Genomic DNA, 14,159 nt, shown 5'->3' on the forward strand with positions numbered 1-14,159 from the left:
GAAGCCCCCAAAAACAGAACACCGAGACCCCCGTGATCCCCCCGCTTTATCTTGAGAGTGACGTGTGTGGGATGGAATCCCTTCGTTGGTCAGTTTTGGGTCACCTGCCCTGTCCGCTCCTCCCTGCAGGTGCGACCCCCCCCTTAAGCTCTTCGCTTGTAAGCAGGGAGGAATTCAGCAGTGACCTTGGTTTCTCTAACAATAAGGACAGCAAGAGCCTTTCTGTGTAACATCCCTACCGGTGCCTCAGTGATAGCTACAAACTTGGAGCGTTGTCAGTCCTGGAAGCAGAGACTGTCTGCAAAACATGCAGTGAGTTTCAGAAAGTGCAGTTACGTAGAAGAGACTTGGCTGAAAGGAAAAGTCACTGCAAGGACAATTGGCCTGGTTTAGGCCAGACCAGGACACCCCCCACCCCAGGCCCTGCCACCGGGACTGGCGCTCGCTCCCGGGGGAACTGGACCAGATCGTACCGTGGCCCCTCGGCAAGGGGGGGCCCCACACCCAGGTATGGGGGGGGCACCCTGAATTTGGGGTTTGGGGTCAGAGGGGGGCTGGGGGGTTTGGGGTGCTGGGGGGGTGAAGGCAGGGTGCTGCTGGGGGGGAGATTGGGGGGGCTTCTGGGTGCTGGGGGGGGTCTAGGGGGGGCCTGGGGGGTGTGCACCCCCACAGCCCCCCGGACCCCCCTTCAGACGCAGGTGCTGAGCAATGTCTTGGGCTACAGCCTGCACCTCCAGAGGGTCCTGAGCATCGGGGGGGGTGTCAGGTAAGGGGGACACCCCCCCCAATCCCAGACACAGCCCCACTCCCTGACCCCCTCCACCCGATTTTTGAGACCCCCCCGGACCCGTCCCCCCCCATTTCCCCCTCCCCCCCCTTCAAGTCCCCCCTCAAGCCCTTCTCCCCACTCAGGGGACCCCCCCCCTAAACTGGACACCCCCCCAAATTGGGGACGGCCCCCCCTAAACTGGGACCCCCTCCAAACTGGGGACCCCCCCTAAATTGAGGACCCCCCGCAGTGACCCCCCTCATCCCCACAGGCTCCCCCGATGACGGTGACACCGCAGCAGCACGACTGAGTGCTGGGGCCACACAGGGGGAGGTGACGTTGGGGCGGGGGGGGCAAGGGCAAGTTTGCGGGGGAGGTGCACCCCAAGGTGCTGACCCGCCCATCCCCCCCAGGCAGCGGATGGTGCATTATGAGGAGGAGGAGGAGGAGCTGGGGGAGGCACAGAGCCCCTGGCTGTGCCCTACTGGGACACACTGGGAGGCACTGGACTGGGCTGAGGGGCTCCCTGTGTCCCCCAGCTCCCCGCCCTGGAGCGGGTTGTTGGTGGAGACCCCACAGGTGGGGACCGGCACCTCCCCCCGGTGTCACCCCCCCACCCCAAGTGTCACACCCCCGCTTGGTGTCACCATCCCCTCAGTGTCACACACACCCCTCTTGGTGTCACCCCCCCCATCGGTGTCAACCCCCCTTGGTGTCACCAGCCTCCCAGGTGTCACTCCCCCTCAGTGTCACCCTCTCCGGTGTCACCCCCCCACTCCTGGGTCACAACCCCCTCGGTGTCACACTCCCCCCCAGCTGTCACCCTCCCCTTGGTGTCACCCCCAGTGTCACCTCCACCGCGGTGACACCTACCCCCGCCCTTGGTGTCACCGCCACCCCTTGGTGTCACCCCCACTTTAGTGCCGGGGACATGGGGGGGATATGGGGACATCGGGGACATGGGGGGACATGGGGGGACAGGGAGGGGGACATGGGGACAGGGGACATGGGGGGACAGGGGGGGCATAGGGATGGGGAGACATGGAGACATGTGGGGGGACATGGGGACACTGGAGGGGACAGGGGGATGAGGGGAACATGGGGGGGACAGGGGCACATGGGGACACCGGGGGGCACATGGGGACGCAAGGACATGGGGACATGAGGGGGACATGGGGACAACGCACCCTCCCCAGGGGAATGGGGACAGCAGCAGGGTCACATGAGCCCTGGGGGGGGGGGGTGTCCCGGGGAGGTGACAGCGTGGTGAGAGTGATGTGACAGCACCCACCCCAAGTGTCCCCAACGAGGCCACCAGCATCACCAGAGCCTTTATTGGGGGGGGTCGGGGTCTGGGGAGGTAATTAGGGGCTGAGGGTCCACAAAGGGGCCAGGGAGGCAATTAGGGGGTGGAGGGAGCAATTAGGGGGTTGGGGATAATTAGGGACTGGGGTGGTAACTGGGGACTGGGGGGGTAATTAGGGGCTTGGGGGGCACAAAGGGACCGGGGGGCAATTAGGGGCTGTGGGGGTAATTAGGGGTGTTGTGGGGGGGTCTGTCCCCCACCCCAGCAGCACCACGAGGCTCTTGGCAAAGGGCTTTATTGAGGCACGACCCCCCCCCCAAGACATCCCCTCCCCCTCCCCCCCCAAAAAGCCCCAAATAAATATACAATAAAAAGCCAAAAAAAGGGGCATTTGGGGGGTGCGGGAGGATCCCCGGGGGTGGGGGCGGGGCCCGGATTATCACACAGTGATAAGGCGACGGTGACACCCCGGGGGGGAGGGGCAGTTGGGGGGGGGGAAGGGGCATCAGCGCTGTACAAATATACGCGGGTGGGTGGGGGGGGAGTGCTGGGGGAGCTCCCCCGGGGGGGCTTCAGGCTGGAATTGCCCCGAGGGGGTAAAAAGCCGCCCCCGGGGGGGGGGGGAAAGAGCCCTGATCTGCCCTCAGGGAGGGGGGGTCTATAGGGTCCGTAATTGCCCCTGGGGGGGAGATAAGGCCCAGAATTGCCCCCTGTTGGTGCAGTGCCCCCCCGGGGTATTTGGATCCGCCCCCCACCCGTTTCCCACCGCCGAGGCCGGGCCTCGGCCACGCCGCTTTCGGTCGCCCCGCCCCTTCCGGCTGCGGCCCCATCTCCGTCCCCGCCCCCCTCTGCGCATGCGTCCTGGCCGCGGCGGCGCGGTAACCCGGAAGTGGAGCTGCGGCAGCGCCGTGACCCGGAAGTGGGACGTGAGGGGAGACGCGGGAGAGGAGCGGAGCCGCCATGTGAGTGGGGGCCGGGGCCGGGGCCGGGGCCGGGGCCGGGGCCGGGGCCGGGGGGGATTCAGGGTCGGGGTGGGGGGGTGTCCGGGCTGCCTCCCCGTCCCGTTCCCGCTTCCCCCGGGCCCGGGCCCGCCCCTCTTCGAGGCTCCCGTGTCCCCCCCCGTTGGCTCCGGTGTCCCCTGAGGCCCCGGTTCCCCGTCGCGGTGTCCCCTGCCGCCCCCTGGTCCCCATCCCGTTGTCCCCTGCCACCCCCTGGTCCCCATCCCGTTGTCCCCTGTGACCCCCAGTTCCCTGTTCCCGGTGTCCCTTGCCACCCCCACTGTCCCCTGCCGCCTCCAGTTCCCTGTCCCTGGTGTCTCCTGCCACCCCCTGTTCCCCATCCCGTTGTCCCCAGGCGCCCCCGGTGTCCCCTGTCACCACTAGTTCCCTGTTCCTGGTGTCCCCTCCCACTTCCGATGACCCGTGCCATCCCCTATTTCCAATCCTGATGTCGCCTGCCACCCCCAGTACCTTGTCCCCAAGGTCCCCAGCCACCCCCGCTGTCCCCTGCCACCCTCAGCTCCCCATTACCCCCCTGCCCAGCCCCTCTATCCCCCCTCGGCTCCATCCCTCTCTAAACCCTCCCCTTTCCCGTCTCCCCACGCCGTCCCCGCCTTGTCCCCTCGCTGTCCCCTCACTGTCCCCTCTCGTCCCCCCCCAGGAGCCTCCTGAACAAGCCCAAGAGTGAGATGACGCCGGAGGAGCTGCAGAAGCGGGAGGAGGAGGAGTTCAACACGGGGCCGCTCTCCGTGCTCACGCAGTCCGTCAAGAACAACACCCAGGTCCTCATCAACTGCCGCAACAACAAGAAGCTCCTGGGACGCGTCAAGGCCTTCGACAGGTGCATGGCGGTGTCCCCAAATGTCCCCAAAGTGTCCCTGAGGGGTCCTGCGGGGTCTTTGGTGTCTTGTGGGGTTATTTCGGTGGCACCTGGGGTGACCCAGGGGCTCCCTGGGCCTGCTCTCCGTTATCCTCAGGGTTTGTGATGTCCCCCTGGGTCCCTCCACAGTCCCCAATGTCCCCCTGGGTCACCCCAGTCTCCCTCCACAGTCCCCAATGTCCCCCTGGGTCACCCCAGTGTCCCTCCATGGTCCCCAGTGTCCCCCTGGGTCACCTCAGAGTCCCCCCATGGTCCTCAGCGCCCTCCTGGGTTCCCCCAAAGTCCCCAGTGTCCCCCCACGGTCTCCAATGTCCCCCAGTGTTCTCCCATGGTCCCCAGTGTCCCCCTGAGTCACCCCAGTGTCCCTCCACAGTCCCCAATGTCCCCCAGGGTGACCCCACGGTCTCTAGAGTCCCCCAGAGTCACCCTACGGTCCCCAGTGTTCCCCTGGGTCACCCCAGGCTCCCCAAAATGCTCTCTGGGACCTCCAGGGTGTCCAGTATCCTCCTGAGTCACCCCCAAAGTGTGTGTCCTCTGGCGTCCCCCTGGGTCACCCCATGCTCCCCAATGTCCCTATTGGTCACCCCAAAGACCCCCCCAAGGTTCCCAGTGTCCTGCGGGGTCCCCCAAAGTCCCCCTGGGGTCCCCAGTCTCCTGCGCTGCTGTGACCCAGTGTCCCCCTGATCCCACATGTTCCCTCCCAGCCTCCCCACTGCCCCTGGGGTCCCCAAACTCCCCAGGGGTCCTGCTGGGTCCCTTTTGGGGTGCCCCCACATCCCTCCAGTGCTATTGGGGTCCCCACAATCCTACTGGGATCCCCCTCAGGGCCCTCCCCAAACCCCTCCTCCACCTCCTCCCTCTGTCCCCAACCCTTCAGGAGAGGCTCAACGCCCCCCCGCCTACTTCTGGGGGCCCCCCCAAATATTCCTGTGTCCCCCCCAGGCACTGTAACATGGTGCTGGAGAACGTGAAGGAGATGTGGACGGAGGTGCCCAAGAGCGGGAAAGGGAAGAAAAAGTCCAAACCCGTCAACAAAGATCGCTACGTCTCCAAGATGTTCCTGCGCGGCGACTCCGTCATCGTCGTCCTCCGGAACCCCCTCATCGCCGGGAAGTAGGGACCCCCCAGCATCCCCTGAGAGCCCCCTCAGGGGGACAGACCGAGTCCCCCAGGGTCCGTCGGCGTCACCCCGAGTCTCCTTGTGCCATCCTGGGGCTGGGACCCGACACCCAGGACCCCCCTCAGGACCCCCTGGGACCACCCCGACCCCCCCCACACTCAGGGTCTCTGCCGAGAACTGTTGGCATCCTTGGCTTGCCCCCCCCCCCCCCCCTCTTTGTGTACCCCCCACGAGGACGCTTGGGGGGGTATTTTGGGGAGGGGGAGGTGGCTGAGCCCTCCCAGGGGGGCAGAATTAGGGGGTGTCATGTGTATCCCCCCCCCCCCCAGATACTGTGCTAACCCCCCCCAGGGTAATAAAGCTGGTTTGTCACTACCTGGTGTCACACTTTGTGCCCCCCCCACCCCCGGGGCTGATCTGCCCCCCACCAGGGTCGATTCTCCCCCGCTCTGGGCTGTTCTACCCCCCACGGGGGTTCATCAACTTCCCCCCCTGGGGTCAATTCCTGCTCCCCCGCGGCTGATTTGCCCCCTGGGCCCATCTTCCCCCTCCCCCTCCCCTGGGGTCGATTTGTCCCCCCCGGGGTCGATTCCCACCCCCCCAGGCCCACCTGCCCCCTCCGGGGTCAATTCCCACCCGCCCCCTGTTACCGGGAAATACTCCCCAAGAAAACTCTGTGACCCCAGTGCCAGTTCAGAAGCCGACACTGGTTTGTTGCAGCTGGTGCGGGGGGGATCTCTCCTCCTGGCGCGCACCCCCGGGGACAAAAGCACACTCCTGTGTACGGTGTAGAAAAATGACTGTTCCTACGATTCCGAGCAGAGCCCCCCATTCCAAGAACCCTTATGCACATGCTAATAGAGTCTGTCATCGTCTGCCCACGCGTACTGAATTGGGGAAGGGGTCTTGGGTGGGCTCTGGGGGGCTCTAGTGGCCGTAACCCCCCCCAGTTACCCTGTCTGCTGTGTGACCCCGCTGCTGCGCCAGCGCGGTCGAGGCCTTTCTGCTGACGCACGCGGGTGGCTCCGAGGAGAAGATCCTGTGCTGGTTCCTACAGGATTTCTCTCTTCTCCTGGCGCCAGAGCTGTGAGTCGAGTCGTTTAAGACACTGCAAAGATGTTGTTCACAGTCTTGCTTATCTCTGGCCCCTCTTTGTAATTAGTGAGGAATTTATCAGAGCCCTTGGATTCTCTAAGACGAAGCGCAAGCGCGACTCGGTGATGGCTCCAGCTCCGGGTGTTCTCAGGCCCAGCAGCAGGCCCTGTCTGCAGCCCGCGCCGGGAGCCTCAGACCGAGCCCTTGTCAGAGCTGAGAGGAAAATTGCTGGAAGGGAACTTGGGTCTGTCTGCAGGTGACACAGAGCGGGCCTTGAGGGCGAGGCGTCCTTTTACTGAACCGGCTGGTATAATCCCCAGTGCTCCTCCCTTGTTTCCGCCAGTGCTCCCAGTATGGCTCCTTAGCTCCCCCCAGTACTCTCAGTATCACTGCCTGACTGCCCCCACTGCTCCCAGTGCAGCCCCAGTACTCCCAGTGCTGCTCCCATGTTTCCCCCAGTGCTCTCAGTGCCCCCCTAATGCTCCCAGTGGGGCTCCCAGTGCTCCCAGTACCTGTCCCCGGCTCCAACAGTGCTCCCAGTTCCTCCTCAGCGGGGGAACACCAAGAGGGGTGTGTGTGACACTGAGGGGATGGTGACACCAAGGGGGGGTGTGACACTTGGGGTGGGGGGGGTGACACCGGGGGGAGGTGCCGGTCCCCACCTGTGGGGTCTCCACCAACAACCCGCTCCAGGGCGGGGAGCTGGGGGACACAGGGAGCCCCTCAGCCCAGTCCAGTGCCTCCCAGTGTGTCCCAGTAGGGCACAGCCAGGGGCTCTGGGCCTCCCCCAGCTCCTCCTCCTCCTCCTCATAATGCACCATCCGCTGCCTGAGGGGGATGGGGGGGTCAGCACCTTGGGTGCACCTCGCCCGCAAAGTTGCCCTTGCCCCCCCCGCCCCAACGTCACCTCCCCCTGTGTGGCCCCAGCGCTCAGTCCTGCTGCTGCGGTGTCACCGTCATCGGGGGAGCCTGTGGGGACGAGGGGGGTCACTGCGGGGGGTCCTCAATTTAGGGGGGGGTCTCCAGTTTAGGGGGGGTCCCCTGGGTGGGGAGAAGGGCTTGAGGGGGGACTTGAAGGGGGAGGAGGGGGAAATGGGGGGGGACGGGTCCCAGGGGGTCTCAAAAATCGGGTGGAGGGGGTCAGGGAGTGGGGCTGTGTCTGGGATTGGGGGGGGTGTCCCCCTTACCTGACACCCCCCCCCCGATGCTCAGGACCCTCTGGAGGTGCAGGCTGTAGCCCAGGACATTGCTCAGCAGCTGCGTCTGAAGGGGGGTCCAGGGGGGTGTGGGGGTGCACACCCCCCCAGGCCCCCCCCCTAGACCCCCCCAGCACCCAGAAGCCCCCCCAATCTCCCCCCAGCAGCACCCTGCCTCCATCCCCCACACCCCAAACCCCCCAGCCCCCCCTGACTCCCCCCAAATTCAGGGTGCCCCCCCCCCATACCCGGGTGTGGGGCCCCCCCTTGCCGAGGGGCCACGGTACGATCTGGTCCAGTTTCCCCAGGAGCGAGCGCCAGTCCCGGTGGCAGGGCCTGGGGTGGGGGGTGTCCTGGTCTGGCCTAAACCAGGCCAATTGTCCTTGCAGTGACTTTTCCTTTCAGCCAAGTCTCTTCTAAGTAACGGCACTGTCTGAAACTCACTGCATGTTTTGCAGACAGTCTCTGCTTCCGGGACTGATGACGCTCGAAGTTTATACTGAGGTACCAGTAGGAATGTTACACAGAAAGGCTCTTGCTGTACTTATTGTTAGAGAAACCAAGGTCACTGCTAAATTCCTCCCTGCTTACGAGTGAAGAGCCGAAGGGGGGTCGCACCTGCAGGGAGGAGTGGACAGGGCAGGTGACCCAAAATTGACCAACGAAGGGATTCCATCCCACACACGTCATTCTCAGGATAAAGCGGGGGGATCACGGGGGTCTCGCTCTCTTTCTGCCATGGCCGGTGTCCAAGGAGGACTCTGTCTGTTTTCCTGCTGCCCCCGATCCCGATCCGTGCATCCCTGAACCCAGTTCCCGTCCGTTGCTGGGCCCAGCCTGGGCCTTCCCGGAGCCTGCCCTGCAGTGCCGGTGGTGACGTGGCCGACATCGGGGGAGCTCGATCTTGGTTTTGTATATATTTGTATGTATTTGATTATTCCAATATTATTATTGTACTCTTTTTTTTTCATTATTATAGTTTATTAAAACTGTTTTAACTTTCCCACCCGCAAGTCTCTCTCCCTTTTCCCTTTCCCTTCTGAAGCGGGGGTGTGGAGGGTTAACAGAGAGCGTCTGCCACCGGTTTAATAGCCAGCCCAGCTTTAAACCCTGACAAGGAAGAACAGGAAGTACAGGAGGAACAGAACAAGGAGAAAGGAGAACAGAAGGGGGAAGAGGAAGAACAGGAGAAAGGAGAAGGAGAAAGAATGGGAGAAAGGAGGAGGAGGAAGAACAGAAGAAAGGAGGAGGAGGAAGAACGGGAGAAAGGAGGAGGAGGAAGAACGGGAGAAAGGAGGAGGAGGAAGAACAGCAGGAGGACGATGAGGAGGAGGAGGAGGAAAAACAGCAGGAGGAGGAAAATCTGGGGTGATACTAGAAAAGGAAGAGGAAGAAGAGCAGGAGGAGGAAGACAAGGAAGAAGAGGAAGGGGAGAAGGAAGAACATGAATAAGGACAGAAAGTAGTACAAGACAAGAAGGCAGAGGAGAAGGAACAACAGGAGGAGAAACAGGAGGAAGAGCAATAAGAGAAAGAAGAACAGGAGGAGTAAGAGGAGGAAGAAAAGGAGGAAGAAGAGCAGGAGGAGGAAGACAAGGAAGAAGAGGAAGGGGAGGAGGAAGAACACGAATAAGGACAGAAAGTAGTACAAGACAAGAAGGTGGAGGAGAAGGAACAACAGGAGGAGAAACAGGAGGAAGAGCAATAAGAGAAAGAAGAACAGGAGGAGTAAGAGGAGGAAGAAAAGGAGGAAGAAGAGCAGGAGGAGGAGGAGGAGGAAGAATCAAAGGAGGACAGGAAGAATAAAACCAGGAGGAACAGGAGGAAGACCAGGAGGAGGAAAAACAGGAGAACGAGGAAGAGGAGGAAACACCACCAGATTCACTCTACATAGTCAGCACATGAGAACTAAGGAATGGAGCACCTGCCACACCCATCTATCCACGGGAATTCAGAAAATCCACGCCTGGTGCTGAAGCCATTACTCACAGGAGTTGTTCCATGTCGCTGCCATCGCTGCTTTCGGGAACCGAGGGGACAGCTCTGGATGACAAAGGCTGTCAGGACGCACTCCAGAAGCAGAAGATCAGTGCAGAAAGATCCCCGTCACCTAATCGCAAAGAAATAATTCTAGCTCAATGAAATGAGTACCGAAGCCAACACACACAGAACTGCATCTGTCATCAAAGCTGTTTCAGTGGCAGCTTTACCTGCTGCAGAGCTGCAGGCGGACAGACCTCCTGTCACAGGACCCCAGAAGAAGAAATAAGCAGCAAACAGTAACTCTACCCACAGCCCGTCTCTGTCTGGCCTGTAAAGGCAGAACAGCTCAGCCTACAGCTCTGAAGGCACAGACCAGCCTGTGCTTATATCCTGGGTCTACCTGCTCAATGAGCTGTGCAGAAACTGAAATCATCATCACCGCTGAGAGAGAACAGAACATGGGGATGAGGGGGAAGAGAGAAAGAGATTGGTGGGACAAAGGAGAAGTACGATGCACAACTATAAAATTGTAAATTCCCACAAAGTCCAGCTCAGCCCAACTCGCTTTTGCTGGCAAGAAGCTGTGCGGCTTGGAGGAAAAAGACACGACTTTGGTGCTGGGATGCAGAGAAATGTCTGAGCTCAGCTGCAGAACAGCAGAACCACCTTGACACGGCTCCTCTCCACCGCCCCACCTGTGTGCGTGCTGGGACTGCCTCGCTGCCCTGAGCTCCTCCCACACTAACAGGGACGTGGCATCAGCCCTACTGGAGGTGGCCCTGGCACTCTGCGGTGCTTGGTGTCCTCCCCATGGTGCTCGGTGTGACCCTAGGTGGTCTTTGTCCTTGTCCCACCACGGCCCATCGGTGCCTGGTGGCCCCAAACCTGTGTGTCCCTCTTCTGTCCTCCTATGGCCATGCTGCCACCCCACGGTACCTGAAGGTCCTGAATTGTCCCTTTGCCCCACCCCAACCTGCCACACCCGTCCCCACATCCCCACCACACATGATCCCTCATAGCTAGTCCACCCCCACGTCCCCACCACAGCTGAGCCCTTATGGCCACCTCCAACTTTCCACACCCAGCCCCATGTCCCCACCAACCCCAACCACCCCACGACCACCCCCAACCCTCCACGCCAATCCGCACGTCCCCACCACACCTGATCCTTCATGCCCGTGCCCACCACCCCTACCCCCACGAACACCCCTAACCCTCCATGTCCGTCCCCACCACACCTAACCATCCCATGACAACCCCCAGCCTGCCTGACCCAGCCCCACCACACCTGACCCCCCATGACCGGCCCCAGCCTTCCACACTCATCCCCATATCCCCTCTACATCTGACTCCCCAAAATCACCTCTGACCCTCCACGGCCACCTCCAACCTTCTACATCCATCCTCACTTTCTCACCACCCCTGCCCCCCATGACCACCCCCAACCCTTCACGCCCATCTGCACGTCCCCACCACACTGGACCCTTTATGGCCAGTCCATCCCCACCACCTTCAACCACCCTATGGCCACCTCCAACCTTCCACATCCATCCCCACCACACCTGATCCTTCACGTCCATCCCCACCTCTCCACATCCATCCCCACTGCCCCACGCCCACCCCCACGCCTCCCCCTCACCCGTGGTGGAGCCCACGATGGCTGTGTTCTCATCGACGGCCTCCAGTAACTGCCCAATGACCAAGAGGATGCTCTGGATCCTCTTCACCTCCTCTGGGGTGTGAAGAAACTCATTCTTGAGGTTCTTCTGCTCATCCTTGATCTCATCCTCTTGCACCTCTAGGAACTCCAGCTCCTCCTCCAGCTTATACGGGGACAACTGGAGGTCACGGGGGGGCAGGGGGGGTCCAAGAGGACTCCCCGCGTCTGCCTGGACCTTCTCCTGCCCGGACCTTCTCCTGCCCACCCCTCACCTTGGAGCAGCTGTAGTGGTCCTCCAGGTCCGCAGATTCTGGCACCAGGAAGGAGAGAGTGGTCGGGGCAGGGGGGGAGGCCAGCGCTGGCAGGTCATCCTGGGGCGGGGAGAGAGCACAGAAAGATGGGGTGGGGGGGCACCTAGAGAGGGGGGGGGCACCCAGGGGTGGGAGGGGGCAACCGGGCAAGGGGGGGGCATCCCGAGATGGGGGGGGGCACCCAGGGCTGGTGGAACCCAAATATTATGGGGGGGCACCTGAGTAAAGGGGGGCACCCTAAAATTGGGGGGGCACCCCGAGATATGGAGGGGGGACACCTGGGTCAGGACGGAGCACACAGCAAGGGGGGGGGGGGGCACTTGTGTAAGGGGGGGGGCACCAAAAGATTATGAGGGGACACCTGGGTAAGGGGAGGGGCACCCCAGGATGGAGGTGGCACCCTGGGGGGGGCACACAGAGATGGGGGGGGGACACCCAGAGATTTGGAGGGGGGGCATTCAAGCAAGGGGTAGGGCGGGGGCACCCTGGCAAGGGGGGGGCACCCAGCCATGGCGGGGGGGGACAGGAGAAGGGTGTCACCCTGAAATGGGGGGGGTCTAACATGGCGGGGACCCGTGAGGTGGGGGGGGGCGCTGGGAAGGTGGGGGGCACCCACAGCCGGGGGGTCCCGGGGGTCCCCGGCCATGCACCGCCGACTCCCACCGGTGCCGGTGCCCGTGCCCCCCCTCCCCGCCCGGCCCCAAACCTGCGGCCTCTCCCCGGGCAGCCCCGGCTCCTCCATGGCGGCGGGCGCGGGGGGTGATGGGACCGGACAGGGCGGGGCGAGGGCCGGAAGCCACGCCCACATCCGCCGCGGGGCATGATGGGAGATGCAGGCTCGGCCGCGCCGCGGTGCATGATGGGAGTTGTAGGCTCGGCCCCGCCGCGGGGCATGATGGGAGGTGCAGGCGCTGGGGCGCCGCTGCCGGGGCCAGTGCTCCCAGCACAGCCCCAATGCTCCCAGTACAGCCCCAGTGATCCCAGCACAGCCCCAGTGCTCCCAGTACAGCCCCAGGGCTCCCAGCACAGCCCCAGTGCTCCCAGTACAGTTTAACATCTTGGTCGGTGACACGCACAGTGGGATTGAGTGCGCCCTCAGCAGCTTTGTGGACGACCCCAAGCTGTGCACTGCGGTCGACACGCTGAGGGAAGGGATGGCATCCAGAGGGGCCTAGACAGGCTGGAGAGCTGGGCCTGTGCGAACTGCATGAAGTTCAACAAGGCCAAGTGCAAGGTCCTGCACGTGGGTCGGGGCAATCCCAAGCACAAACCCAGGCTGGGCGGAGAATGGACTGAGAGCAGCCCTGAGGAGAAGGGCTTGGGGGTGGTGGGTGCCGATGTTACCGAAAATAGTAACCAAGAAAACTCTCCAAACCAAATGATAGTTTAGAAAGCCGACATTGGTTTATTGCAGCGCTGGGTGCATGGGGGATCTCTCCTCCTAGCACGCACACCTGAGAACAAAAGCTTGCTCCTTGTATACATAATCCCGAGAAAAGCCCACGCATTCCAGAAAAAAACCTTATGCATAATATGTTATGTAATGCGTTACGTAATGTCTTTACGCATGCGTACTAAATTGGGGAAGGGGTCTGGGGTGGTCTCTGGGGTCGCTGGTGGTCGCAATCCCCCTTTAATCGTGCTTGTGCGCGAGCGTGGTCGAGGCCTTCTTGTTTACAAGTACATGTGTTCTCAAGAAGAAGATATTGTTTTGAACTTATCTCTCCTCTGACACAAGACTTTATGAATCAAGTTAATTTAGACATCACAAAGTTATTCTCTGCAGTTTTGTATTGTCTTTTGGCCTTATATAATTAGCAGAGACCTTTGTTTTTCTGGGACTAAGCGTAAACAGCATGAATCATTATTTACTAGAACCTTGTTATCAATCCCATAAACAATCTCTATCTACAAAACATGTAGTTTGCTTCAGAACCTATTGTTATTATTCTAGCTAAAAGGAAAATTATTGACAGGAAAGTTTGTTCTGTATAAAGGTAACACAGAGCAGGCCTTTAGAGCCTACTCTGAGGCCTACTCTTGCTAAACTGTTGCTAAATTGAACCATCTGGTATCACGGAGCAGCTCACCACGAGCCGGCAGTGTGTGCTCGCAGCCCAGAAAGCCACCGGCATCCTGGGCTGCCTCCCCAGCAGCGTGGCCAACAGGGCGAGGGAGGGGATTCTGCCCCTCTGCTCCGCTCTCGTGGGACCCCCCCTGGAGCACTGCGTCCAGCTCTGGGGCCCAACAGAAGGAGGACACGGAGCTGTTGGAGCGAGTCCAGAGGAGGCCACGGAGATGTTCAGGGGGCTGGAGCCCCTCTGCTATGGAGACAGGCTGAGAGAGTTGCTCCCTGTGCAGCCCAGTGCTCCCAGTGCTGCTCCCTTGTTTCCCTCAGAGCTACCAGTGCTCCCAGTACTTCTCCCTTGTTTCCCCCAGTGCTCCCAGTGCCCCCACAGTGCTCCCAGTGCTGCTCCCTTGTTTCCCACAGTGCTTCCAGTGCAGCCCCCATCCTCCCAGTGCTACTTTCTTGTTTCCCTCAGAGCTACCAGTGCTCCCCCAGTGCTCCCAGTACTTCTCTCTTGTTTCCCCCTGTGAGAAACGAGCCTCAGTCTCAAACGCCAATCATAATTTCAGTTTATTACAAAGCAAAGGCAAAACAGCGCTGGGCAGCACGGGGGGTAACCCCACCAAAATCGTGCGCGCCTTTCACGGTATTTCATTTTGTATTTATGTGGTAAAATGTTACATATTCATCATAATTTTAAGGACGCCTATACATATTCATGACTGTCCCAAAAAGGCGGTCTTTATTATAATAAGCCCCAAGAAATCATTTCCA

At 61.3% G+C, this 14,159-nt stretch overlaps 2 protein-coding genes across 2 annotated transcripts; one reads left to right on the forward strand and one right to left on the reverse strand.

Annotated features, from left to right (window-relative positions):
* The first annotated feature begins 2,950 nt into the window (after nucleotides 1–2,950).
* LOC137675545 (small nuclear ribonucleoprotein Sm D2) lies at nucleotides 2,951–5,448 on the forward strand. The gene is made up of 3 exons (XM_068421671.1): nucleotides 2,951–3,037; nucleotides 3,735–3,914; nucleotides 4,896–5,448. Coding segments are annotated over exons 1-3 (357 nt in total). The 5' UTR covers nucleotides 2,951–3,035; the 3' UTR covers nucleotides 5,071–5,448.
* A 3,679-nt stretch (nucleotides 5,449–9,127) lies between these two features.
* On the reverse strand, nucleotides 9,128–12,064 carry LOC137675549 (26S proteasome regulatory subunit 6B-like). The gene is made up of 4 exons (XM_068421676.1): nucleotides 12,024–12,064; nucleotides 11,279–11,377; nucleotides 10,986–11,169; nucleotides 9,128–9,473 (listed from the first exon to the last, which is right to left on the reverse strand). Exons 1-4 carry the CDS (start codon nucleotides 12,057–12,059, stop codon nucleotides 9,424–9,426), a joined length of 369 nt encoding a protein of 122 aa, XP_068277777.1. The 5' UTR covers nucleotides 12,060–12,064; the 3' UTR covers nucleotides 9,128–9,423.
* Between the last annotated feature and the right edge of the window lie 2,095 nt (nucleotides 12,065–14,159).

Source organism: Nyctibius grandis, chromosome 34 (genome assembly GCF_013368605.1).
Source record: "Nyctibius grandis isolate bNycGra1 chromosome 34, bNycGra1.pri, whole genome shotgun sequence".
Taxonomy (NCBI): Eukaryota; Metazoa; Chordata; class Aves; order Nyctibiiformes; family Nyctibiidae; genus Nyctibius; species Nyctibius grandis.